Source organism: Populus euphratica, unplaced genomic scaffold (assembly GCF_000495115.2).
Source record: "Populus euphratica unplaced genomic scaffold, PopEup_1.0 scaffold21.1, whole genome shotgun sequence".
In the NCBI taxonomy this organism is placed as follows: Eukaryota; Viridiplantae; Streptophyta; class Magnoliopsida; order Malpighiales; family Salicaceae; genus Populus; species Populus euphratica.
The window spans coordinates 1,371,840-1,399,690 of NW_011499887.1; the positions used below are offsets into that span (position 1 = coordinate 1,371,840).

Consider the following 27,851-nt stretch of genomic DNA (forward strand, 5'->3'; position numbering starts at 1 on the left):
TCACATTCATAACATTTATACTCGCGTGTAAAATTAAACAAAACTAAAATAATATTTACCTATTAATTTTTTTTAAAATTGATTATGTTTTGTTATTGTTAATGATTAATTATTTATTATAAGATTTTATTACTTTTCACTTTATATAATAAAATTTTCTCTAATAAATTTTCTATGATTTAACAACACCACATTATATAGATATATAATGTACTCACAAATAAAATCTAACAAACTAAGAAAATAATATTAAATTACCTGTTTATAATGACTGAACCTCAGCTTTAGATTAACAAAAACTTTGATAAGAAATAAATATTTAAAATAAAAAAATCAAGGTTAGAAAATAAAATGAAAAGAATATCAAATTCTATTAAAATAATATAGAATTAACCAATCTTAAACATTCTTTTTCAATCCATTCATATAAAGAGTTTTATGAGACAAAAATTGATGGATTTATCTCATTAACAATTTTAATTACCCATAGTAAACTAGAATTAAACCTAAAAGTTTTTTTATTTAAAGTAGATGATTTTTGAGCTGGAAAATTTGTTTAGTTGCTATTGAAATTGTTTTTAAAAAAATAATTAAATTCTTCCTCTTGTGGACCGGATAAACTAATGAGTAAATTTTTTTTTTATAAACTAGATCTATATTCAAATTTAAGCTATAAAAAAATATATTATAACTCAAAATATTATTTTATAATAAACCTAGATCCATACCCAAGCTTAATAACCAGCCGGTGTGCATGTTTGAGTTTAAAACTAAAGTTCATTTTGCTTGGTTGCTATCCTCTTCAAAAGGTTGGGTCATTTTAAGTTCAATTTTATTTTTTTAATTATCTATTTTATAAATACTAATTTTTTTTTTTTTTAATTATCTATTTTATAAATACTAAAAAAAAAATTATTTTTCTATATGAGATAAAATTTTGTTTAAAGAGTTTGGGAGTTTAACAAAACATACCGGCCTATATTTTTCTAAAATAATTTTTTATTCGTCAATAGTTTATTTAAATTATATTATTGTTTCAAGTTAAAGATCTTACATCGGATATTAAACTCTAATAAAGTTTTAACATAAAAAATAAGTGGATTTTATTTTTATTTTGACTTTAATTATGTTCATTCACCATAATCCTAGACAAAATTTCCAATAATTTTATACTAAATTACAGACTAGTTGATTTCACTAATCTCATTGTTTTTCTTTAATCTTTAATCGTGATATTGTAGTTGGAATTATATTTTATTTAATACACATGTTTAATTATGTTTGATTATATATTATCTATCATAAATTTACATTAGCTTATTAAAAAATAATTTTTAAATTTTAATTAAAAAATATATAATTTATTATTTTTCAAAACACAATTGCAATATTAATTTTTTTGATTATGAGGTATTTGAGAGTGTGGTATTGATTATTTTTAAAATGTATTTTTTTGAAATATTATTTAATATTATTTTTTAATTTTTTTAATATTAGCATATCAAAATAAATAAAAAATAAAAAATATTATTTTTTTAAAATTTAAATTTTATAAAATGCTATTTTAAATATTATTTTTTTAAAATTTAAAATTTTTAAAATGCTATTTTAAATATTATTTTTTAAAAAATTAAAATTTTTAAAATGCTATATTAAATATTATTTTTTAATTTTTTTAATATTAGCATGTCAAAATAAATAAAAAATATTATTTTTTTAAAATATAAAATTTTTAAAATGCTATTTCAAATACAATTCCAAACTAAATCTACCTGAACTTTCCTAACCCCTCATTAAACTAATCAAAATTTCCTTGTCATGTCGTGCTTTCTTCATGGAAAACACGTGCCATCAAGCAACTTATAGTACAAAAAATCCAACGTCTAATAAAAAATAAAATAAAAATCCAACGTCTAATCTTTCTTTTTGACACAAACACCAGAGAAGAAAAAAGGAAAGAAAAATCATTACGTGTACACAAACAACACATCATGCAATAACACAAACAACATTCAGATACAGAACAAAACCTAAGAGAGACAAGCTTCAGATCCTTGTTGGATTCCCATATTTGTTCCTTAACAACAGCAACCTCCATTTCCAAATCCCTGTTTCTGTCTCTGTCCGTCCCTCTTGAAAAAAAGAAAAAAGAAAAGAACTGAATATTCTCCCTATTTCCATCTGTATATCTCTCTAGCTATCAAAGTATGTTGATTGAAAGCAAAGTTTCAATCTTTCTATGATACAAGGGCAGAGAGAGACAGTTTGAATTGGTAGACAAGAATAACAGTTACCCACAAAAAAAGGGTTTCTTAAAAACCCAGCAAAATTAATATTTTCTCTGGTTCCTCAACAGACACTGCTCTGTTTTGTGCAATCGTTTATTGGGGTTTCTTGAGCTTATTCAAGGAAAGTTTTCTTCTTGGTGCAATGTGGGTTCATTTTTGTAGGTGATTCCATTGGATCTTCAAAGGAAAAAGGAAAGGAAATAAATAAATGGCTTTGTTTAGGAAGTTCTTCTTTAGAAAACCACCTGATGGGCTTTTGGAGATCTCTGAAAGGGTTTACGGTATGCTTTAAATTTGAACAATTTGGCAAACTTTTTGGTTAAAGGTTGATGGGTTTTGGTTCTTTTGTGTTTTGAATTACGTGCATTGATGTTGGTAGGCAATTGGTCTTAAAAGTCCGTATCTTTTGAGATACTATTGTGGGTAATGTAGATGTTATGTTTGTACTGATTTTTAGTTTTTTGAATTACCTCCGTTGGGGCTGTGGATAATTGGTTTTGAAGTCTATCTTTAACTTCAGGTTTGAAGAAGATTCATGGGTTTTATTTATTTTTTGATTTGTTTTTTCTATCATTTGATTTTTTAGTGTTTGAAACTACTTGTATTTATGCTAATAGCTAACTGGTTTTAGAGGCTCCATCTTTTAATATGCTATTCTGGATAATGCAGGTGTTGTGATATGTAAATAGCAACTATCTGCTCACTGTAGTGCTCAAGATTATCGGTTTTCTTTTGTTTCATGTATCATCTATTTATCATTACGTCTAGTGTTTTATAATACTTGCATTGGTGTTGATGGTTATTTGGTTTTAAAGTTTCTATCTTTGGAAATACTATTGTGGATAATGCTGACGTTATGCTTTTATCTTTGTAAATGTTAATGATGGTTCGTGTTGTTTGGTTTCAGTCTTTGATAGCTGCTACTGTACGGACAGTTTTGAAGATGAAGAATATAAAGTGTACATTGGAGGCATAGTGGGTAAACTTCATAACCATTTGCCTGATGCTTCATTTATGGTGTTTAATTTCCGAGAGGGCGATAACCAAAGCCAGATTTCTAGCGTATTGTCTGAATTTGACATGACTGTGATGGACTATCCCCGACACTATGAAAGTTGCCCCATACTCTCAATGGAGATGATTCATCACTTCTTACGGTCTAGTGAAAGCTGGCTGTCACTTGGGCAACAAAATGTGGTCTTGATGCATTGCGAACGAGGTGGGTGGCCAGTTCTGGCTTTCATGCTCGCTGCATTATTGCTATATGGGAAGCAGTTCACCGGTGAGCAGAGAACTCTAGATATGATTTATAAGCAAGGGCCTCGAGAGCTTTTACAGCTGATGTCCCCTATTAATCCATTACCTTCGCAATTGAGGTACTTACAGTATGTATCAAGGAGGAACGTGGGAACACAATGGCCTCCTCTGGATAGAGCACTTACATTGGATTGCATTATTCTTAGATTAGTTCCTGGTATGGATACAGAGGGGGGTTGCAGGCCGATATTTAGGATATATGGACAAGACCCTTTTATGGCTGCTGATAGGAATCCTAAAGTTCTGTTCTCAACACCAAAAAGGAGCAGATTTGTTCGGCATTTCAAGCAGGTAGCTCAAGTTTCTTCAATTTGTACAATTTCTATAAATTTTTATTTGAAAAGTTAATCGTATTTTTTCTCCAGAACAGAAAACAATCTTCTTATCATTGTTTATGCTGTTCTACATTATTTAAATAAGATGGCCTTTCCAGGATCTTACTGCTAGGAGCAGTAATAAAACAGTTGAATTTCTTTGCAAGAGCAGTGTCTATGTACATATTTTTTTCCATCTGATTGACCTTTTCAGTTGGCTGCTTTCATGCCTTTTTTTTTCTATTTATGATGGTTATTAGCAAAGAGTTGTTATCTTTAACACTCATGTTATATCTGCTGATGCACATGAAGTAATTCTAAAAGCTTAAGGTGCTGGGTCGTCCATACCATTCTTTTTGACTTTCCTGAAATAAGCATCTGTTATGTTAAGGTGACTATTATGTTTTTCTGTGATCAAAACAATATTATGCCTTGAGACAGTATTTTCATCTATAAAATCGCTTATGTTTACAGTCAATTTATTTTAGCTGGTGGTTTTCTTCCCCTTATCTGTAGAGATTTGTTAATAGTACACATACTGATATGAACTCACACACACATTGCATACAAAATTATGCATTCTGTTTGCACCATAGTCTATTGATAATCATAAATTTATATGTAATCATCTCTATTATTAGGTAAACTTGTTCCATTCTCATCCTGTCTCTGAAAACTACATTTATACTTTTTGGAAAGTTTGCTGTGCATGCTTTCAAATTCTTCATTTATTTTGGCAGGCAGATTGTGAATTGGTTAAAATAGACATCCATTGTCATATACAAGGTGATATTGTCATGGAGTGTATTTCCTTGGATAGTGATCACGAAAGGGAACAGATGATGTTTCGGGTCATGTTCAACACAGCCTTTATAAGATCAAATATCTTGATGTTTAATCGTGATGAAATTGACACATTATGGAATGCAAAGGACCAATTTCCCAAGGACTTCAGAGCAGAGGTATCTAGTTATCTTTCATTTCTTGAAATTTACTATGACTAGAGATAATTAATGTTTTGGGTCTGGATGAAGGTTCTTTTCTCAGAGATGGATTCTGCTACTTCAATTGCTGCAATTGATTTGCCTGGTTTAGAAGAGAAAGATGGCCTACCTATGGAAGCGTTTGCAAGAGTGCATGAGATTTTCAGCAATGTGGACTGGCCAGATACAAAAACTGATGTAGCACAAAATGTGCACCAGCATATCATAGCACCCCAAGAAAATTTGGACAGTTCTCCCCAGAGGGCAGAAATAGGCAGTGTATTGATGGAATCAACCCTTGTTAAAGTTCAAGAGAAATCAAAACTAAAAGAACCAGAAAACAAGACTCCAAGTCCCACTTCCAATACCCTGATGAAACAATCTATCCTCTCTTTTGAACCATTTTCAGATACAAATTCAGTAAGAGAGGAGGCTGACCCCCAAGAACTAAAGGTTGCCCGCCAATCTGTGCCCTCTATAAAATCATCTCCTGATGAAAATTCAGCTGGGGAGAAGGTAGAACCCCAAGAACTGAAGGTTGCCCTCCAATTTACGCCCTCTATTAAGCCATCTTCAGATGAAAATTCAACTCAAAAGAAGGTTGAACCACAAGAGCTCCAGGTTGCTCTCCAACTGTCAGCTCAATCTAAGCTCACATCACAGCGAGCACCTCAGAGATCGCTCTCTTCTCCAGTTTCCTATAGCAATTCCTTGCAGGCCTCACCTGTGCCTATGTCAAGATACCATGGTGCACCCTCCAACCTTGGCATCACAGCTTTGTTGTATGATCATGCTGCATCTAAAGGCGAAGAAGTCGTTTGCCCAGTGACATTATCTCTACCTTCCTCTGCTATATCATCTCCAGTCACAGGTGTACTTAAAATTGCACCACTCAGAAATGTGTCTTCTCCGAGGACACCACCACTTCCTACCCCTTTGCAATCTTCAATTGGAGCTCCTAAAACTACAGAAAAGCCTTCTCCAACATGTCCTATTCCTCCTACTCCTAAACCCATTTCAATTTCTTCTTCCGTCACAGAATTATCTAAACCTGCACAACTCAATCAGGTGTCTACTCCGGGGACACCACCATGCCCTCCTAAATCATTGCAATCATCAATTGAAACTCCTAAAACTATCAAAAAATCTTTTGTTTCTTGTTCTATTCCTGCTCAATCCATTTCCAAAGAAACAGATTCTTTACTCAGTCAACATCCTCAGGCAACATCTGGCAGTATTTACTCACCATCGGTTCCTTCTCCTCTTCTATCTTCTCTTTCTGCCTCTTCGTCTCCTGTTATCAAGAGTTCATCTTCATCTCCCCCAGCCCCTCCTCCACCCCCTTCCTTTTCAGGAGCACTTCCATCTTCTGCTGACAGGAACTCGTATCCAGCTCCCCCTCCTCTACCCCTGGGAATGGCTTCTATGGTTGCTAGCTCAGTTACTTCGCAGTCTGTGAAGAACTTGGCTGTTGTGCCCGGACCACCACCGCCACCTCCTCCTCCTCTACTTGCTGGATCTGCTTTGGGCCCTGCCAGTGCTCCTTTAGTGCCGCCGCCGCCACCACCTCCTCCTCTACGTTCTGGATCTGCCCTGGGCCCCACTACTGCTCCTTCAGTGCCACCACCACCTCCTCTGCATTCTGGATCTGCCTTGGGCCTCACTAGTGCTCCTTCAGTGCCACCACCACCACCTCCTCCTCATAGTTCTGCTGTTTCTTCACGTAACAATGCCGCGCATATTCCTCCTGTTCCACCTCCTCCTGCTCCTTTGGCCAACGGGCTGTCAAGAACTAGCAGTGTCTCCTCACTATCACATGGTGGAGTTAGTAATGGAAATGTACCTTCAGTTCCTGGACCACCTTCTGCTGCTCCATTTAGTGCAAAGGGGCGGGGCATGTTTCGTATAAATGCAAAAAATCAACCCAGAAAAGCCAACCTGAAACCTTATCACTGGTTAAAATTAACTAGGGCTGTGTCAGGCAGTTTATGGGCTGAGGCGCAAAAAGCTGATGAAGCTTCCAAGTATACACCATTTTGTTTTATTGCTCTCTTCAAAATAGCCTTCCTCTATTATCTCTATGTCGTCACTTATTATACCTGATCAAATTTGTCTGTACTAGGGCTCCAGAGTTTGACATGTCAGAACTTGAGACTCTTTTCTCAGCAGCTGCTCCAAATTCTGATCGTGGGAGCACAGCAGGGAAATCAAATCGGCGCACCGTGGGACATAAATCCGATAAAATCCAGCTGGTAATCAGTTTGCATTCATGGGAGTGGAGCCCATGCTTAATTTTATCGATTGGATGACTTACATTTATTAATGCCAAGTTCAATTCACTACTTGGGGCATCCCAACTAGCCTACCCATTTTAACTTTACTTAGTATTCACTAACAAGCATCTCAAGTGCCATCGTGTTTAGTTTTACCAATACTTGCAGATAATTATATGTTCCTTAAACAATGAAGTCAGGTCTAGGTGGGTTGCCTTTCTGGTGTAGCCATGTAGGGTTAGGGTAGGGTTTCTTCGGTTGATTGAATTTGGTCATCTTCAATTTAGGTTAGGCAATTGGTTTTGCGAAATTATATCAAACAGAAGTGCTCACCTGATGTTGGTAGTCCAAATTTTATCTGTTTAATATTGTTTTAAAGAAAGAGATTAATATGAAATTTGTACCCAACAATTCATTTGGTTGCAAGATCACTCTTATTTGGTTTTTATTTGCAAATTACAAAACTGTATTATTGCAAGCTCTCATGTTCAGTGCGTGGGCATGCATTTTTGCTGTGTATCCTGTATTCTGGATAGTAGTATATAACTAGCAAAACATCTCATTTGAATCTGTTTCTTCACGAGGTGTTCACTGGTTCTGCAGATTGAACTTAGACGGGCATATAATTGTGAAATCATGCTTTCAAAGGTTAAAATTCCTCTGCCAGATCTGATGGTAAGATGAACCTTGTTGCACTTGTCTGAGCTAATTTTTTCTTATAACAATGTGTTAAAATTAAGTTGTACAAAATTTGTATTAATGACTGCAGTTTCAAAGCTGAGGAGATTTTCATAATAATTTTGTCTTCAAAGCTTCTGTACCTATCCATAAATGTGAGAATGTTTGCCATAGTGATTTCATGGTGGTGATTGAAAAATTGAAGTTTTCTTGTTGTTCCATCTATCTTGCATTCCTATTTGATTCCTTTGAATGTTAAACATATACCAGCCTTCATGCTGCGGTAAATAATTCTTCTGGAATCTACTAAATGATGACGTGTAATTGGTTTTGAATTTGAGAAAACATGCCAACCCTGATACCAGACCCTTTTTAATGCAAATGAACAAAGACATACGTTTCCTGCTGAAGTTTGCTATGCATGCTTGCATTCATTTCAGAGACTTTAACTGCTCAAATGTTTTTGGTCGGTTCTCTTACATCCTTGCTTCTCTAACTGTCTTGCAGAGTTCAGTTCTTGCTTTGGATGATACAGCATTGGATGTTGATCAGGTTGATAACCTTATTAAGTTTTGTCCAACAAAAGAGGAGATGGAATTACTCAAGGTATTAAAAATTCTTTTGCTGCTTTTTTACTTTTTCTGTTCATAAATCCTCTACCACTTCATGCCATGTTGAGAGCTTTGAACTGTCACCACCAATTATTTATTTTTCTATTTGTTTATAATTTAAAACATCAATCAGCTATTGCAGTCCTTCATGTTCATTGAGTTAAAACCAGAATTTCTTACATTCAGGGTTATAATGGAGATAAAGAGAACTTGGGAAAGTGTGAACAGGTGAGTGAAGTATTTATTTTTCAGATTAACTTTCTTATTGTTATTATTGTATTTTCTATCTTGTTATAGTTCATGCCCTTGTTACAAATGAAATGCAGAAGGTTGGCCTATATGCTGCTCTCCTTGCTCTTTACTCCTTTTTAATTGATTAATCAACCATTAGACTATGAATAATGCTTATTGAGATTTGTGAACCTCTGATTCCTACTTTTGTAGCATATCATTGGAAACAAACAATGTAAATGAGCTGCAATGTGGTTTGAGAATATCAACTCCACACATGTATTGGCCTTGTATTCTAATTCAGCACCTTTTGCATTTTTCATGATAGTTTTTCTTAGAAATGATGAAAGTGCCACGTGCAGAGTCAAAGCTAAGAGTTTTTTCATTTAAGATACAATTCCAATCCCAGGTTATTGGCCAATCTCTTTGATTCTATGATGTTTTCATCGTTGTTTGTTGTTTGTTGTTTTTTTGGCAATAGAGGTCCCTATGGTTCAATGATTGAGTCACATTGAAACCTGCGGTTTCAAAGGACTGTTGGATTCTTGAAATGACAAAGTCAGTCGCTCCCTCCAAGTTCACTAGAAATTTCTGCTAATGTCAAATTATTAGCTTAAGGGCACATGGCACACACTGATTGGCTGAGATTACGGTCAAGTTTGATCATTGACCAAACTTGGCTACAGATTGTAACTTAATGGGAATTGGTTATGGAATTGGATGGAGAGACTAACTCTGTCTGAAATTCAAATCTCAAGACTCAATTGCCCTTTTTTGAACCATGGATTCAATGTGACTGCAGCATTGAAGCATAGGGACCCCAGCCGCAGTAAAACTATTGTTTGCACATATTTAGCCCTTGTCTCACACCTATTTCAGGTTTCTGATCTCAGAGGTAATTTGAATATTGTAAATTCGGCTTCTGAAGAGGCAAGTTGGATCTTTTTACTTCTCTAGTTTCTTCCAGCAATGTTAGTTCTCTGAAGATTTTCAACTCTGACAGCATTTCCTATCATGTATTTTATCAGATCAGGAGCTCAGCAAAGTTGAAAAGGATAATGCAAACTATTCTTTCTCTTGGTAATGCTCTCAACTTTGGTACTGCAAGGGGTAAGTTGCAACTCCATCGGTTAGCATCCTGTTGTTATAACACTCTAAAGAATATGAAATTAGGCATAACAGTAATGCACATCACTCTATAGAATATGGAATTAGGCATAACAGTGTTGCACATTAGTTTGTGCACATGTTAGAAAAGTCTAACAGACAGCTTGTTCAAGACAGCCATTAATCTAATTTATAGGACCTTTTTTTTGCTAAATCAGTATACTGATGACTCTTTTTTTTGTCTGGTTTTTATGTCTCTTCTTGAAATCCCAATTTTTTGTTTTAAATAAGATGCTGAATTCTTTGTAAATCCAGAACCTCCTCCTGTATAATCTCAAGTCTTTGACTGTAAGATCCAAACATTTACTGTAGATTCTGTACCAGACATTGTTGCCCAGAAAGTGATTAAAGCTAAAGAAGTAACAAGATAGAAAACTATACCTCACAACTTGATGCAATCTAATTTTGTGATTACACTGAGGTTGGAATGTTATACCTGAACCTGGACTTGCAAGATCATGTGGTTGAGCATGCACCATGCATTTATGGTCAACCAAAGCCCTTCTTTCTGCCACCTTATTAATGGGACCTACATTATGCAGAATATTTTCACTGAAATTGAAGATCTTATTTGATGAGATTAATTCCAGGAGTTTTGGAGTTAATATCTCTGCCTGTCTTATTCTTTTGTGCTTCTCTTGTATCCTCTTTATGTCCTTGCATCAGATCTGGATTGTTCTTTCAGTAAATTCAAAATTTCATTGCTTTAGGTTCTGCTGTTGGATTTCGAATGGATAGTCTCCTCAAACTCACTGATACACGAGGTCGAAACAACAAGATGACTCTCATGCATTATCTTTGTAAGGTAGAATATTTTCCTTTTAAATTGAATTGCAGCTTAAATCATGAATTTATGATTTGTTTGGTTACCATCAGTATCTGTGAGTTAATAGACAATGAAGACCCTTGAATTGTCCAAGAGGCTGTTTCAAGACTGTGGGCAATTGATTTCTGCATGAATTAAACAAGACCTACTCCCCCACCTTAACCCTCCCTTGATCTATTAGCTAAAAATTCCTCCCTACTCCATTCCTTTTAGTTGTTTGAGATAACATAAAGAGGACGGGAAAGAGGAAAATTGATGTAGTAGCACTGTCTATGACTGTTTAAGAGTGATTTTTGTACTGTCCTTGCTCCTAAAGCTGAATCAAGTCACTGGTGCTGAACAGATGAAAAAAGTTTTACTTGGATTTTGGAGAGCTAATAAATGAAAAGTTTTTCGTGTTGCATCCTTTGATTTGCCTTTTATGTGGCTATAAGGTTCTAGTGACTGAAAAAATTTATCCAGAAATATAATTGAATAAGCTGTTTTGTTAAATTGATCAGATGGCAATTGATACCTACACTAAAACCTGTCCTGCTGAGGCTGGGCTAGCTGAAAATGCGTTTAATGACGCTGATTGTTGAAATCTAATCATCACAGAGTGTGTGAATCTGTTTTTTTTTTTCTCTATTAACTGAGAAACATATTTGCAATTGTTAACTTTCTTGCAGAATATTCATATATTTTGTAAACATTGAACATTACAAGATACTGAAGAAATGGAAAACAAAACTTCTGATAAAACTATTTATTTGGGTTTGGTGTTGAATCTTTTTGCATGAATCAATTGGTAGCCATAGAAATCTTAGCTTCTTCATCCCACCACAGATATTTATCTTTCACTTTTCTTTTCTTGCTGGCTTCTGAGTTGTAGGTACTTGCTGAAAAGCTTGCAGAACTGCTAGATTTTCCAAAGGATCTTGTGAGTTTGGAGGCTGCAACAAAAGTAATCTTCCTCCTTTCTTTGCTTTTTTTTTTTGGAAATTCAGTTTCCTTTACGTTGTTTGCTTGCTAAGTTACGCATTCAATTTTGTGCAGATACAATTGAAATATTTGGCAGAGGAAATGCAAGCCGTTAGTAAAGGACTTGAGAAAGTTATGCAGGAATTGAGTGCTGCCGAGAATGATGGTTTGGTCTCAGAAAATTTTTGCAAGGCAAGTGCTTCAAGCTACTCTGTTCATTGTGTATAAAGGTTTCTCAGGATTTGCTGCAGGAATTACCTGCAATTAATGGAATTACTCGCCATTGGCTTGCATGCAGGCACACATGCACACACCTGTATAATATCCTTTATTGTGGCAGACTGTACTAATTAATATATCTTTCCTTTTCCTTGGAAATGTTCAGATTCTTAAGGAATTCCTTGCTTTTGCTGAAAGTGAAGTGAGGTCTTTGGCTTGCCTTTATTCCTGTGTGGTATGTATATGAAATTTTGTTTTGACCAGCTGCTTTTGGACAGTAATTCTGTACTCGAACTTGAACACTCACTACCAGAGATTTTTGTTTTCTGAATCTGAATGTTTTAGGGTAGAAATGCGGATGCACTGGCTCTTTATTTTGGGGAAGATCCAGCACGTTGCCCATTTGAACAAGGTATTGTCCAGTATGTACCAACGTTGTTAAAATGGATATCCCACATAGTTTCCAATTTACACCTCTCTTATTCTAGGATTCTACCTTGTCCACTATGTACCAACGTTGTTAAAATGGATATCCCACATAGTTTCCAATTTACACCTCTCTTATTCTAGGAGTCTGAATGGTGTCATTTTTAGGCTTCAATATTTTAGTTTTCAGACAATCATTAGTAAAGCTGTATACAATTTACCAAAACTATATTGGGCGTGAAAGGGAGTGTTTCACTGTAGCAATGGTTATAGTTTACCGTGGATTGCTAGAGTGAAATTATCCCTTTGTTTTTAGGTGGAAGAAAAGGAAGCCTCGAGGGTGGGGGCGTTGGGCTTTTTTATCGGCTTAGTGGTCTTTGTAAGATTGTTGGTGGGTATATTAGTCTTTTTTAATTTTTGTATACATTAAAAATAGATATTTACCCTCAATGTTAACAAAATCTAGAGTTGTTGACCAAGGGTTTTTCCAACTTTTCATAGGCTTTTAAACAATAAAATTACAAAAATGGACTCTTGGTTAAAAGTTTTTTTGGTTTTTCTAATCTTCGAATATAGTTAAAATATGTTATTAACCTTGGAAAAGATAAAAAATAAGTTTGCATTTGAGGTACTTTTGGATTTTCACACAAGTTTTTTTGGTAGCTACGGGGAGCATTTTAATATTTTCATGCTTGTTTTTTAGTTTTTTATTCAAGAAAGCTGCTAGCGCGTGCTCATTACACGCCAGCAAGTGGGTGATGCCATTGCCATTTAGGCAATGGATGTGACATCAGTCGGTGACTAACCTTTCACAGGCAATGGATGTGACATCAGTCGGTGACCAAACATAACCTTTCGCCATGTCTTTGGAAGCGCTGCCATGTACTCTTTTTTATGGTGTGGAGCATAACGATATATGATGGTTGGCTTGTTGTCAATGACCTTTTTTTTTTTGTTCTCTCTCTTGCCAGATAAATGCACGATTGCCCTATTTATTTTTGCTTTTTTAATTTCAGTCTTTATTCTTTTGATTTCTTATTTAGTTCTTATGTCGTTTGTAATAGTTTTGTTTGTTTTCAATTTAATCCTTCAATTACAATTTCTCATATATTTTTTTCCTTCAATTTTGATCCTTATTCTTTTAATTTTTAATTTATTTTCTTGACTTTTTTGTTAAAGTTTTATTGATTTTCAATTTCATCCTTCAATCAAAGTTATTTGTTTTTACTTTTTCAATTTTAGATCTTATTCTTTTGATTTTTTTATTTTGTTCTTATTCCTTTTGTTAAATTTTTATTAGCTTTCAATTTCATCATTAAATCAAAATTTATGTTTTATTTTTTTTTCAATTTAACCCTTATTTTTTTGATTTGTTTTTTCTTTTGTTAAAACTATTTTCAATTCAATTTAACCTTACAATTGAAATTTTTATTTGTCCTTAGCTTCACATTTTTTGCATTTGTTGTGCTTTTGATCTAATGACCTCGGTCACGAGTTTGAAAAGTTATTGTTGGTAGACCTTTTTCTTTTTTGCTCATTTTCTTTTACGACCTTATTGTTCCACATTTGTTTTTTTTTTTTTTTAAATATTGGTTTTCTGATTATCTTTAATTTTTTTTACGAGTTTATCCTAGTCTCATGATTTAAATCACAAGTGTTGTATTTTTTTTATTTAAGTTTTTTCAAAATTGTTTTGTTTATGTTTGATTTTTTGAGATATTATTCTAATTCATCTATCTATCTATATATATATATATATTTGTTTTATACTTATAAAATTTATTTTTCAAAATAAAAAATATTCATTTTTAAATAATATTTTTTACATATTCGGCCTTGCGTAATGTTTTCTTAGGGTGTGACTTTATTTAATCAATTTCATTTGTTTTTCTATTTCTATTATCTTTTATTAATTTAAATAAACAAGTTCGGTAAATACAATTGAATAAATATTTTATTAAATGTTTGAATATCTTGATTTACATTCATTTCTTAATTTCTTAATTTGTTTTTGGGTTATTGTTAATGATTTTTTTCTGTGAGATGATTATTGATTTATTTAATTAGATTCTTGCATAGGCTTTTTGATTTATACTTCGAATTTTTTATGTAAAAAATCACATTGAAATAGCCTATATATCCAATAATTTTTTGGAAAAAATATTTACAACCTATGTTGGAGCGCGGGTTAAATAATAGTTATAATATAAACTAAAAGAGGTGGTGATTTCACTATTCACCATCTTATAAAACACTATTCATTTTAATAGTTCACCCCATCTAATTTCTTCCTTCAAAATTTAGCTTATTGAAGATTGAACGTTATAATTTATTGTAGTTTGTTTTATATGTTGTTAGTTTGGTCTTATAACCTGTGTCATGTGTTTGATGGATGAACTCGGTTGATTGGAGTTTTATTTTTGTCATTTATAATTTATTGTAATTTGTTTTATATGTGGTTAGTTTGGTTTTATAACCTGTGTCACGTGTTTGATGGATGAACTCGGTTGATTGAAGTTTTATTTTTGTTATTTTTTAATTGATATATTTTTTTTAATTTTATTTTTCAACATTGAGTTGCTTAAGAATTCAGTTTCATGGTTTATTTTGATTTATTTTCTATGAGATAATCTCGGCCTCATGACTCGATTTGCAAGTAAATCTAATTGACTCAAGTTTGTTTGTTTTTTTTTTTTTTAATTTCATCATTAAACATTGTGTTGAATATGAATTAAGCTTTATGATTTATTTTTGTTTGCTCTCTATGAGGTTATCAAGATTTTATGACCCGGATTATGTGTTTTACAGGTTAACCCGGATAGACTTATATTGTATTGTCTTGCCCTAATTTTATATTGATGTTTTTTTTTTTTAATTTCAACCTTGAAAAACAAGTTTTTTTTATTTGTTTTTTTATGGGGTTATCACATTCTTGTGACAGAGTTATCACATTCTCGTGACCTTGATCGCGAGTTTGACAAATGAATTTGGGTTAACTCAAGTTATTTTTTTGTGTTTCTTGGGTTAACTCAAGTTATTTTTTTGTGTTCCTTTTATTTTTTTAATTGATTTTTTTTTTAATTTCATCCATTAGTTTAATTGGAAATTGAGTTTTATTTTTTGTTTTAATTTGCTTTCTATGTGGTTATTTCAGTCTCATAATTCGGATTGTAGATTTGACATGTTAACCCAAGTTGACTTGAGTAAATCTAATATGCTTCCTTCTCATTTTTTTTTTTTAAATTTCATCTTGAGTTCTTTTAGTCAAACTATATTATTATTAGTTTTCTAGATTGTCTTTGAATCTGTCAAGTTGACCGGGTCATGCCGGGTTAATCCCCACTTAGTTTAAATTTTTTCTCTACTAGATGACACCTAGATATTTTGTTTACGTTAAAAAAAAGTTAATATAACCCGCATGGACAATGATATAGCAGTGATTACTAAATTAAGGTGTATGCATGCATATCCATGTTTTCTGTGCATGGTTATGATATTCAGGTCATTCTCGAATATTATCATCAGCTCTTGAATCTCTGTTTGTACAGAAGGGGACCTTTCACTTTTTTATCTTCATTCTGCAGTTGTGTCCACTCTGCTCAATTTTGTGAGGATGTTTGTCCGAGCACATGACGAAAACCAAAAACAACTTGAATTGGAAAAGAAAAATGCAGAAAAGCAGGCACAGATTGAAAAGCCCAAGATTGCTTCTCCCAGAAAACTGTCTGAAAACTTGGTACAGACACCCATCAAAAGCGGGAGCATCCAATGATCAAGCGCTATACACACCATATTCTCCCAATCCAACCAAAACCTGTTCTCGTATAGATAACACCATTATAAAAGCTGAGCTAAAAGGGAAAAACTAGAGCTCAAATCTGGAGAGAAGTGTTTACCTCTGCAGCAAAAATAAGAACTTAAATGCAGGTGTACAAGGCAGGGACGGATACTCTATTTTTTTGGTGGTAATCCTTGCTTACATGTCTTCTGTTTCAGTGTTCTGTACTTGTGTTACTGTTTCAATGTCATCTTTGATACTTCACTTGTGCCATTGCTTACCAAGTTTCATTGCTTTCAGAGCAGAGATGCCAGCGATCTTCAAAGACCTCCTCGATGAGTCCTCGACAAGTTGCAAGATACCTCCAGAATTTTGTTGTAAAAATCAGTTAAAATTCGGTTAGCTAGAGATGGCAGGAGCATTGTTTGTTATGTACATTTTGATGTACAGTGATGTAAATGTCTATATGTAACCATTGTTAAAAATACTATTATTATTCATGAAGAGCCTCATTTCTCAAGGAAATGAAGAGGGTGATTTAGTTTGTAATTTATTGTTATTATTGTCAAACCTTTTTCATAACTTTCATGAAAGAATTTTCAGTGGGATCCATGGACAATCGTGGGATGAATTAATTAACCGAACATTTTCAGAACTATAACTAGAATAAAATGTAGTTTCAATCACATTTCGCCACAATCTTATTGCTATGCATCCTTTTCTGTTCATGATCATGTCATGGTGTTCATTATTCTTTATTCCCCCTGTTGTCCAGCCAGGTGAGATATGATACAAAAAACTGGGATCATCTTCCTTGCTTTTCTGCAGAAAGAGGATGAATTGCTGGGTTTTAAATTTAGAGAATTTTTTTTTCCTTACCCTGAATCTAAGTTGTAAAATTTTATTCGCTCAAAAACCAACAGAAGATAAATCAAAATTGAAGCTAGTAATCCAATTAAATTTATGAAGAAAAAAAAATGTTACCGTAAACAAACTCATTTTCATTTTCGCTACAATCCATAAAAATCTTAATTACTATTCATGCCAGGCTTGATAAGTTGATTTAGAAAACCTAGAATTTGATTTGAGTTGGATTTTTAGTTGAATCTAACTCAGAAATTAACCTAGTTCACTCAATTCAGACAAGTTTTTAATGATTTATTTAACTTAATTAAACTTATCCAACCTTGTTTGGGTTAATCTTGTAAAATAATAAATTAATATTATTTTAATAAAAACAATTAATTTAAATTAACTTGATGACATGTGGATTGACCTAGCAACTCAATAATCTAGGCCTCGTGTTTTTTAAAACAAGATTTATTATGTTTATTAAATCCTAAACTTCAAATTTTAATTAACAGTGGGATTGGATTCAACAATTTTTTTTAAAAAAAAGTGTTTGAATCAGTGGGATTGGATTCAACAATTTTTTTTTTTTAAAAGTGTTTGAGTTAAAATGAAAATAAAAATATGATACATGCTCTATTTCTCTCTTTTAAAAGATTAAACTAGACTTAACGAGTAGATCACACAAATTCAAGTTGGGTTATTATGAGTTCATATTGCATTAGGGCCTGGATAATCATATATTCGATGTGAAAATAAACTAGATGAATTTGAACAGTTGTAGTCAACTTATAGGTTTGAAAGTATTTTTTTGACTATTATTATAAAATAAAATAATTATGAAATTATATTTTTTTATTAGGGCAATAGAATACAAATATTAATAGAGAGTAGAAATGAAAAAAAAAGATTAATTATTTGCTTTTTATTTATTTTACAAATAAGAATTGTGAAGAGAGGATAACATTAAAAAACTCAGTGGTATTTCTTATTTGTTGCATTGGTAAACCTAGGATTCTATAAACTTTAGGTTTAATATCTTTTATCAATGGATTTAGTTGATTTAGTCTAGGAAATTCACGCTATTAAAAATATAGCATAATTCATATATTTGGATGTTTATACAGACATGTGTAAGCAGGGACGGAGCCCAAAAAACTTTATATGGGGACTACGACTATATCTTTTTTTTTTTTTTTTCATGAGGGCCGAAACTTAAATCTTACTAATTTTAGCTCTGAAATGTAAAATTAATATATATATATATATATATATATATATATATGTGTGTGTGTGTGTGTGTGTGTTATGAAGGGTAGCCAATCATGTTTTTAGTTTATTTTTTAAAAAATATTAATTTAAATATTATAAATTTTAAAATTATTAGAGGTTCATTTGATTATTAACTTTAGAGTCCTAGTAGATTAGTCGAGATACATATAAATTGATTTAAACACTTATAATTAAAAAAAAAGTAATATAACATGTTTAAACTTTTTATTTTTTAGAACAAAACCGTAAGTTTCTTACCATCCAAAATTATTCATCAAATTTGAACATAAATGGAGTTGATTTATTTTTGTATTTCAAAAATATTTTTTTTAATTTTTTTAATTTATTTAGATAGTTTTGATACGTTGGTATTAAAAATATTTTTTTAAAAAATATTTTTTAAAAATATTTTTAAATAAAAAAACTCTTTATAAAACAATTATTGGCACATTGCTGACCAACCCACAAGGAGATGCCGTGAGGCTGATTGGTGGAGATTGGATCAGAATCTGGAAAGATACTTGGAGACAAAAACAAGGAGACGAGGGCACGAGCACTGGTGGGCGTAAGGCAGCCAGAAGTCTTTCTTTTATTCCTTCGGAGTCTATAATGTTACTTTGAAGTCAAGCACTTGCTGTTAATTATAGAAGCCCGATCCATGCACGAAATCATCCCCATCTAGAACTATGAATCATTATTCAGCCTAGCTCTGGTTTTAAACATCTCCTGCAACAATGCTGTGCAAGGACATCCATGAATGGTTGGCTAGCTCACTGAGCTAACCTGTGGATGATGAAGTTAATCTAGGTTAATTATTTTTATTAAAATAATATTATTTTATTCTTCAAAAAGATTCTTTAAGTTGATCTAATTTTATTTGGCTGGGTTAACTGAATTACTGAAAGCTTGAAGGGTCGATCAAATTTTACAAAATTAGTATTATGATTTATTTAACATAAAATTCAATTGAAATTAAACTCTAGAATCATTGATATTCTATATCAATCTATCACCTCAAACTGAATTTAATAACCATGACTCAATAGGATACATTTATCGAATGAATTCAAACTTTTCTTTTCTTCATGAGGAGGCCTCAAAGGGTCGAAGTTATCCGCAGTACAGAGACTCAAATGACTTCAAACGTCAAATATAATTTCATTATGCAAGAATAGCCGGTGGTGCCTTGTTGATTCAAATTCAAAAATTATATATATATATATATATATATATAGTTTTATTCTCTTCATTTCATTAGATTAGATTAATGCCTGATGAGTATGAGGTTTTAGGAATCATCTTGAGGAATGTATATTGCTTAATTATCATATGTATATATATCCAATGATGTGTTAGAGATATATTCTACAAACTATATATATATGTGCGTGTGTGTGTGTGTTAGAGATATATTCTACAATCAAAGAAGATTTACTTCAATATATTTGTGTATTTATTATGTATTAATGAGCTTATAGTAATGTGGCCCATGGAGTCTAAAGTCCATGCCAGTTGTGATCTTGTATCTTAAAATTCTCTTAGCTTCCTTTCTTGACTTCATAGGTTTGAACTTTGAAGCAGATTTTAAAGAAATTTATTTTTCTGAATGCATCACACTAATTTGAAAGATGTGTTCTTTTGAAAAAAAAAAAATAGTCTAGATTGAAGGAAAAGTTAGCTTGGAAGCATCTCTTAAGAGTAATGTACTTGTAATTCTCTCTTGAAAGACTTGGTTCAATGGTCAAGGAATATCATCTTCCAAGCACTTTATTGAGTGAGGATGGATTACCTTTCGTGATTCATCAATTTTAAAAAATCTACACTATCATATTACCTAGATTATTAGTTTTTTTCACGTAAGAAAACTTTCTCAAACCGAGTTTTTCTTTTGGAACCACAATCGCAAAAGCTATCATGATTACAGGCCAAAACTAACGCATCCATTGACAAACATCAGCTTATGAAATATGCGAGCAAAGTGGGCAAAGTTTGATGAACTGAAACAATCATGGGTGCCCACAATTCTGTGGTCAATAATATACAGCTTATACGCGTATGTGATAGGGTCTTAATGGGGGCAAGATGTCATGGCTACAGTCATGGAAAGCAATATGTTCCACTAGTCCACCACCCCGTCGTTGTTGTGCTTCTTTCATTTTGTCTTTTTTTGAAGCAAATACTTATGCTCCGGCTCAAGAACGACCCTAGAATTTTGTCACTTGCTTCTGTTTTTTGCCGTGGCAGGCGGTGTATCTCAGCACTAGCCAGTCAGTCTATTGGTCCAACCCACCTAGAACTAGACTCCATAGATTTAGCAAGTCTTCCAAAACATATTTGGATTCAAAATTAGCAAGTCTTCCAAAACATAATTGGATTCAAAATGATTCACCTAGAACTAGACTCCATAGATTTAGCAGGTCTTCCAAAACATATTTGGATTCAAAATGATTCAGAATACACACACACACACACACACACACACACACACACACACACGAGAATGTTAATAGTTCTTAAGATCGGCTCCGAAATTAGGCTGGATCATTGGTTATCTTGTATTTGTCATTTTTGTTTGAAATAACTTTTTTTTTATTTTTTTTTTATAAATATTCCTTAGTTTTGACGGGTTTGAAATGAGTTAAGCCAACTCAATCAAATTGTGGATTAATCTGTTAGGTCATTCAAGTTTAATTAGGTTAATAAAAAGATAATTTAAAATACAATTCAATCTAGATAAGTTTCTGAGTCACCAAATATATCGGTTTAATAACTATAAATCAAGCATTACAAAACACATAATTCTAACGCCCATGATGAATATTCGTCATCGAACCCAACTGGTCAACGAGCTAATCTTTTGGCAGCATTTTCATAGCCTGAACGAGAAGCAGATAAATTTGAATTAGGATCCTTCGGCAAATCAGTTAAGCCTACACTGGCTGCACGATGATCTCTGAATAATATTGCTGTTAATCACTATCTGACTAAAATGGAACTTGGAAAGGAAGAGAGCACCGTTCATCAATCCTAACTCAATCCACGGAGCAATAATAGCACAACAATGTCAATGAACATTTTGTTAAGATATTATCCTGTTTTTGGAAATTACTCCTATTTAAATTGCATTTTATCAATATTATATATTATTTAAAACACATAGAAAACACATTCATGTGTTTGGTTGAAGAAACAAAATCAACAAAAATATAAAATAATGAAATTTTACAATGAATTTTTTTTTTTAAAAAAAAGGAATGGCAAACACAAGAACATGACATTATATTAGTTAAATTATGGCTCTTAAATTCAAAGAAATGGCTTAAGTTTCTTTAGGGCACAAACCCTACATCTTTACGCATTACTAGCTTAGTGACTCTAGATCTTTTAATCTTCATTGCGTTAAACACCGATATTTTCCTTTAATTTTTTTTAATCATATTAGATCTAAACTTTAGATAATAAATAATAGAAGAGGAAGCACAAGTTCATCAGCCTGATTGATGCTAGTTGCTACTATATATTATAAGTGATCCAAATGTGTATATCACAAATTAACTAATCATTTGATGTTTGGTGATTAATCTTAACCACTACTAGAGAATTGAAAATATAAAACAATGAAAATATAGATGAAAAGTATCCTATCATGGTTTATGGATGAAATTTATGATAAAAATTTTCATCTAGTAATTCTAGATGGAAAAATTAATGGAATAATTTTTTTTATTGGTAATTCTGTTGACGTTGCTGATATGCTAAATTGCTAACAAAATTTCTTTGATATTTTTAAAAGAAATTAAAAAATATCCTATTATTTTTGTTGATTATATCAAATTTAATCTTTAATCTTTTGATTGTTATATATTTTGTTTTGAATTTTTTTTAATTTCATCGTTTAGAATTTGATTTTTATATCAACTTTGGTCCTCTTTTTTTATTGCTATTTGTTTTTCTCTTATCCTTTTTTTAATTAAAATTTTTTATCTATCATATTTGATTCTCATTCTTTTAATTGCTAATTATTTTATCTAAATTATAATTTATGAAATTGTAATTTTTTTAATTTTATTATCTTTTAACTTTTTTATCTGTTAGATTTGGTCTTTATTATTTTGATTGTTATTTATTTTATTTGAGATAATTTTTATGAAATTATTATTTTTTTAATTTTATTCTTATTCAAATTTTTAATTTCTAAGATCTATTTCTCATTCTTTTAATAAACTTAAAAAATAAAACATCAATAAGTTATTTTTAAGACATAGTCAAACAATGAAAAATATTTTCTAACTTATTTTTTAATACACTACCAAACATCAGGAAAAAAAAAAATTACTTCCCAAGAATTCAATTTCCAAATAACCACTTTCTAAAAAAAAAACTATTTTCAAGCAAATAAACAGGACCTAAAAAAGAAAGATTCCCATGAATAAGAGCCCAATTACTAAATGATAAAACTTCAATGTGGAAATAAAATACAGCAATTTCATTCAAGAAAACAACACAATTTCTAAATCCACTATCCATCTATTTCTTTCTTAGGAAAGATTGATTCAACAAGAAAAAAAAATTGCACCAAATCTGATCCAAATCGTGGATCAAATTCATCTCCTACTAAACCTGCTAGCTGCCTCAGTATCCCTCATCCACATGGTGTTTCTCCAAACGCCAAGATAGGTTGTCGCCAACAGTTCTGCAATGACAAGATTGATGGTCCCTTATTTTCCTCAAACACGGATGAATGAGCCATGCTTATCCCCATTCCTAGGATTATTATCCTAGGAAGATAAGAAGAACAACCAGGGTATTCTCTCACCCTATAAAAGCCAGAGAAATGCAACTAACCAAAAGGGACCATAGGAAAACAGAGGGTGACGAACAAAAAACATAGAGAGATGGGGGAAACTAGATACACCTTTTGCTTTCCTTTAGAACTCAAGCAATGTAACTTCGGCTTTCCTTCATTATAGGTTGTTTATCCGACCAACTAAATACAAAAAGAAACATAGAGATAAAAAAAAAAAAAGGGGGCTAGAAAGGGTGATTGAGAGAAGAAAAAAGAACAAAAGAAACAACAACACATAGAAGAAAGGGAGAGAAGAAAAGGAGGGCCATCACAGAAGCGCCACCCAATTAGCTAGAGACCACCGCCTCATGTCTTTGTTTCCAGCATGAGCTCACCAGGTAATTTTTTTTTTCATGTCTTTCTGTTTTAATTACCTTCTTACCGTGCAAAGCAACCATGAATTAATTCATGGATACTCGATATAGTATGGCTTGGTCACTGAGCTGAGATAATAACCTGGCTAGCCTAGCTGGATCTAGCCCAGCCATACAAGATGGGTTAGATCTAGTCCACAAAAGAAGAGAAGACAAAACTATTAAGAAGCGCCACCCAATTAGCTAGAGACCACTGCCTCATGTTTTTGTTTCTAGCATGAGCTCACTAGGTAATTTTTTTTTCATGTCTTTCCGTTTTAATTACCTTCTCACCGTGCAAAGCAACCATGAATTAATTCATAGATACTCGATATAGTATGGCTTGGTCACTGAGCTGAGATAATAACCTGGCTAGCCTAGCTGGATCTAGCCCAGCCATACAAGATGGGTTAGATCTAGTCTACAAAAGAAGAGAAGACAAAACTATTAAGATTTGACTAGGCTAGGGCCTTACATCCAACCGACCCAATTGTCTTTGAGTTAAGGGTGTGTTTGACAAAACACACTCTTATGTTATATTCCTTTAATTTCATTTTTTTTTATTTTAATACTTAGTCAATCAGGTCTTTTTAAATATTATAAAATTTTAAAAAAAATTGATACCCTTCTGAATTTATTTGTGGGTCCTTCTTACTTTTTTTGGACGGCTTTACTTAATATTGAACTGTAGACTTATAATATGAAATGTGAATCTAGTATGCAATACATATCTGTCTTTTCTTTTTTTTTCCTCTAAAAAAACAATAAAAAATATGTTTTGCTTTCAATTCAAATTTTACCAGTTTATTCATCGGTGTTAGAGTCAGAAATACCATATTTTTTTGGATTACATAATATTTACCAATACTAAAGTTGAAAGTATTCATAGTTGAATATCCACTGGCCACTAGATTCAGAAATATTATAAACAGACCATCAAAAACAAAACAAAACAAACCCTTAACAATTTAAGACAAAATCAACAATGCAACTTACCTCTGGTAGGATGCATAAAGGGTGATAATATCTTTTTTTTTTGCGTAACTAGTCTTGTACCATATAATTTTTGTTGACTGATTATGCTATTTAGTGACTGTAATACTAGGTGATGACTTTTTTAACCAGAAATTTTCCCCTCTAACAACAAGATATTAGATATCTGTTCTCTTTTCCTAAACTTTTAAAGATCACTATGATGTTGAGTGTAAAAATTGAGTATGTGGTGTGTAGAAAAATGGAGTGATTTTTAGGAAAAAAAAAGTATTGGTTTGGGCTAATGGGAATATGTATGAAAGGTATAGGAAAATGGGATGCATGAAGAGAAAAAAGATGTTTATCTTTAGTAATGAAAATGAGAGTTTGTCGTGGTGGTGGTGAAGGAGATCTCACAAGGAATATGGTAGAATCTCATTATTGAATTTCAACTTAATTCAATAATTGTTTGTTTTTAATAGGCTAGTCATTTGACAAATTTAAATAGCGTTTGTTTAGAAGGTTGCGTATGTGTTTTGCTTAAAACACAAATTCAACTTGTTTGGTAAAGGAAAAAACATAGTTCACTGTTTATGGATCCTACAATATTTTTGTGTTTGAAATGCAGGGGAAGGAAAGCAAGTTATTGCTGGGTCCCACAATATTTTCGTATTTGAAATGCAGGGGAAGAAAAGCAAGTTATTGTTGCTTCTTGCGCAGCTAGGTCAGTGAACAATATAGCATGTTATAGTGTTCAGTGAATAGATGAGACATCCTCAACTGTTCATGTGAATAATGGAAGCATGCTCCATTATTCTAGCGGACCGGGTCCGGTTCAAAACTCAAAATGTATTGAACCAAGTCCGACCTAATAAAATAAAAAATATTTTTTTATTTTTTAATTATATTTTATTAAAACACTAGTGTTTAACATTATTTAATGACATTACATAAATTAGACATAGATCGCTTGATGACGTAGCATTTGTAGAATTTGATCGCAATCTTGATTTTGTTCTTGATTATATTTTACATGATATTGTTACACGGCTTAAGAAACCAAATTCTTGATTATATTTTACATGATGTTGTTACATTGTAGCATTTGTAGAATTTGATCGCAATCTTGATTTTGTTCTTGATTATATTTTACATGATATTGTTACACGGCTTAAGAAACCAAAAAAACTGTAGTCCTTGTTGGATGTATTTCATACATGATTGAATTGTAGATAGTATAATAAAATAATAAAAAATATTTTATATAAAATATTATTAATTTCATGATATAATAACAATATTTAATCTACAATAATTAAATTAAAAACTATCAATATTAACATATATTTTTTAAAATTATTTTATAACTTTAATTTCAAAAGCATTCTTAACCAAACACATTAAACTACATTTTATTTTACCTTAATATCAACTACAATTTTAACCGAATATATATAAATACCAAATCAACATCAATCTAAAATACTTTTTATAAAATAATTTTTTTCAAACTAAAATCATAAAAGCTATCACAATACCAAACAAACTTTTAGACTCCTTTACGAGCTACATTCACGAAACAATTCCCATCAAAATTAAAATTATTTAATACAATATTCTACCTTTAGCTTGTTTTATTATCTATCATCACTTAAATGATTGATCATCTTTTAAAAGTACTTCAGAGGAGCTAATAAAAGAATTAATTAAACTCTTTCGTTTAATTTTTTTTTCAAACTTATATTATATATATACGTAACTCAATGCTCTCCAAATTACATATAAAAATGCATAGTGTCTATAAAAACTCTAAATTCTCTACAACAGCAGTGTTTTCAACCTCACAATTTCTCAATCCGAGTCTGGTTGAATCTCCCAGAGATAGCAGCTGCCAGTGCAGCTGTGAAATTTGGATCCCTTGTCAAAGAAGAAGCCATTTGTTGGACCAAAACTTTCTGAACTTCTGGCACTTGAAGATTTTCTTGAACAGTCTTTTGAGCACTGTCAACATGCATTCCACTTTGGATCAAATCAAGGGTCACAGTGGGAACTGAAGTTCTGATGGATGATGGACTGGGAACTGGACCAAAACTAGAACTTTGGCTTGAACCTAATGATAGTTCAGGTTGAGAATGGCTAGCATGGTTGTGCTCTCCTTCATAAGTTGCTACCAAAATTGAAGGGTTTTCAGCACTTTTTTGAACCTAAATAAAACCAAGTAAAATCTCTCATAAGAAATCTGAAATATCCCTCTAATCATAAGCAATAATCATAAGAACTGGGGTGATTTTAATTACCTTCTTCTTGACAGGGCAACTTGGGGCAAATGAGCACTTAAAGTAAGCCCTAGGAGAAGGATTGTCTCTGGTAACCTTTTGACCATATTTTCTCCATTGATAGCCATCCCTCACAACCTAAGAACACAAAACAAGTTTATTCATATTAGAAAGAAGGCTAATAAACCCTTATCAACAAAGTTTTATTCATAATCAATCACATCACAAGCAAGCAAGTAAAATGTTAATCAAGAAGGAACTTACCAAGCTTGTATCGGATGCATTAGTCCGAAAATAAGCCCTTGAAATCTTTGTCTTCAGATTCTCCTGTGGCCTTTTACTTGAGTCTTCATCACTAGAACTACTTTCTGTGTTTCCTCCATTGATTGCATTAATCACGTTGCTATAATCTTCACTCTCTGCCTTTCTCTTCATTGATATTACTGGTGTACTCATGAGTTCTTTTTCTGAATTCTTGCTCGTCAAATCAGCTAAATGTTTTTGCAAACTCAGGTATTTTTCGCATACAACACCAAGCACTTCTGTTAACTTCTGGTTCTCACTATTCACCCTATTTAACTCTTCAACAAGAGCACTAACACCAGCCTGTGAACAATCATCAAGTTTCTGATTCAATACTTGGAGAAGACAAGACCAGACAATATATAGCTCATCACCCTTCACAGGATATAAAATAATAGAAACTGACCTCTTTTTTAACTTGTACTTTCTGTTCAAACCTAGTTGAATATCCCTCAAACTCTTTGATCTCCTGATTCAAAAGAAAGTTAAAAATTCTTTTAGTTCGAGAATTCTAGAATCCAAGAAAAGAAAAGGGAAAGATCGAAGAACCGAAAGCTGATCCGAGGATATCCGAAATGAAGAAGAAGAAGAAGAAGAAGAACTTACTTGAGCTTGAGTTTCATTGACATGCTTGAAGGGATTGATGTTGAGATCAAGAGACGTGTTCACCCATGATGAATCCATTGATGAGTTCCTAACTCTCTTTCTTGAAGAAGCTACCTATAAACTTAATACAAGAAAAGGAGAAGAAGATTTGAGACAAATAATAATCAGGTTCCTAGCAAGAGATTAGCACTATGGTCTGAAGTTGGTCAAGTGAATGGGAGAAACACACAAGAATGCTTCAATATTTATAGAAAAAAAGATTGGCCTGTCAATCAACAATGGCGCTTGGTTTGTAAGGAAAGC

At 32.2% G+C, this 27,851-nt stretch overlaps 2 protein-coding genes across 5 annotated transcripts; one reads left to right on the forward strand and one right to left on the reverse strand.

Annotated features, from left to right (window-relative positions):
• Positions 1 to 1,924: 1,924 nt before the first annotated feature.
• On the forward strand, positions 1,925 to 16,757 carry LOC105130585 (formin-like protein 6). Of its 4 annotated transcripts, XM_011033157.1 has the most exons (19): positions 1,925 to 2,569; positions 3,196 to 3,896; positions 4,660 to 4,881; positions 4,954 to 5,582; positions 5,643 to 6,926; positions 7,025 to 7,154; positions 7,779 to 7,850; positions 8,361 to 8,459; positions 8,651 to 8,692; positions 9,024 to 9,104; positions 9,575 to 9,625; positions 9,724 to 9,805; positions 10,573 to 10,667; positions 11,560 to 11,631; positions 11,724 to 11,840; positions 12,034 to 12,102; positions 12,213 to 12,279; positions 15,878 to 16,258; positions 16,372 to 16,757. In XM_011033157.1, the coding sequence occupies exons 1-18, from the start codon at positions 2,497 to 2,499 to the stop codon at positions 16,063 to 16,065; spliced, it is 4,074 nt and encodes a 1,357-aa protein (XP_011031459.1). In that variant the 5' UTR covers positions 1,925 to 2,496; the 3' UTR covers positions 16,066 to 16,258; positions 16,372 to 16,757. The 4 variants fall into 4 exon arrangements, with proteins under 4 accessions (XP_011031459.1, XP_011031457.1, XP_011031458.1 ...); XM_011033155.1 differs by having other exon boundaries at positions 4,954 to 6,926; XM_011033156.1 differs by having other exon boundaries at positions 4,954 to 6,926; positions 16,377 to 16,757.
• A 9,320-nt stretch (positions 16,758 to 26,077) lies between these two features.
• On the reverse strand, positions 26,078 to 27,836 carry LOC105130586 (probable WRKY transcription factor 40). The gene is made up of 5 exons (XM_011033159.1): positions 27,549 to 27,836; positions 27,349 to 27,411; positions 26,904 to 27,245; positions 26,661 to 26,777; positions 26,078 to 26,567 (listed from the first exon to the last, which is right to left on the reverse strand). Exons 1-5 carry the CDS (start codon positions 27,624 to 27,626, stop codon positions 26,205 to 26,207), a joined length of 963 nt encoding a protein of 320 aa, XP_011031461.1. The 5' UTR covers positions 27,627 to 27,836; the 3' UTR covers positions 26,078 to 26,204.
• Positions 27,837 to 27,851: the final 15 nt, after the last annotated feature.

What these genes read in the sequence shown, in the direction of transcription:
- LOC105130585 (XM_011033155.1), top strand. Translation starts at nt 2,497, where the DNA reads ATGGCTTTGTTTAGGAAGTTCTTCTTTAGAAAACCACCTGATGGGCTT. An exon ending in GTTTGGAGGCTGCAACAAAA is followed by an intron (nt 11,632 to 11,723) that starts GTAATCTTCCTC and finishes AATTTTGTGCAG; the next exon opens with ATACAATTGAAATATTTGGC. An exon ending in CTTGCCTTTATTCCTGTGTG is followed by an intron (nt 12,103 to 12,212) that starts GTATGTATATGA and finishes TGAATGTTTTAG; the next exon opens with GGTAGAAATGCGGATGCACT.
- LOC105130586 (XM_011033159.1), bottom strand. Translation starts at nt 27,626, where the DNA reads ATGGATTCATCATGGGTGAACACGTCTCTTGATCTCAACATCAATCCC. An exon ending in TCAATGAAACTCAAGCTCAA is followed by an intron (nt 27,412 to 27,548) that starts GTAAGTTCTTCT and finishes CTTTTGAATCAG; the next exon opens with GAGATCAAAGAGTTTGAGGG. An exon ending in AAGTACAAGTTAAAAAAGAG is followed by an intron (nt 27,246 to 27,348) that starts GTCAGTTTCTAT and finishes GATTGTTCACAG; the next exon opens with GCTGGTGTTAGTGCTCTTGT.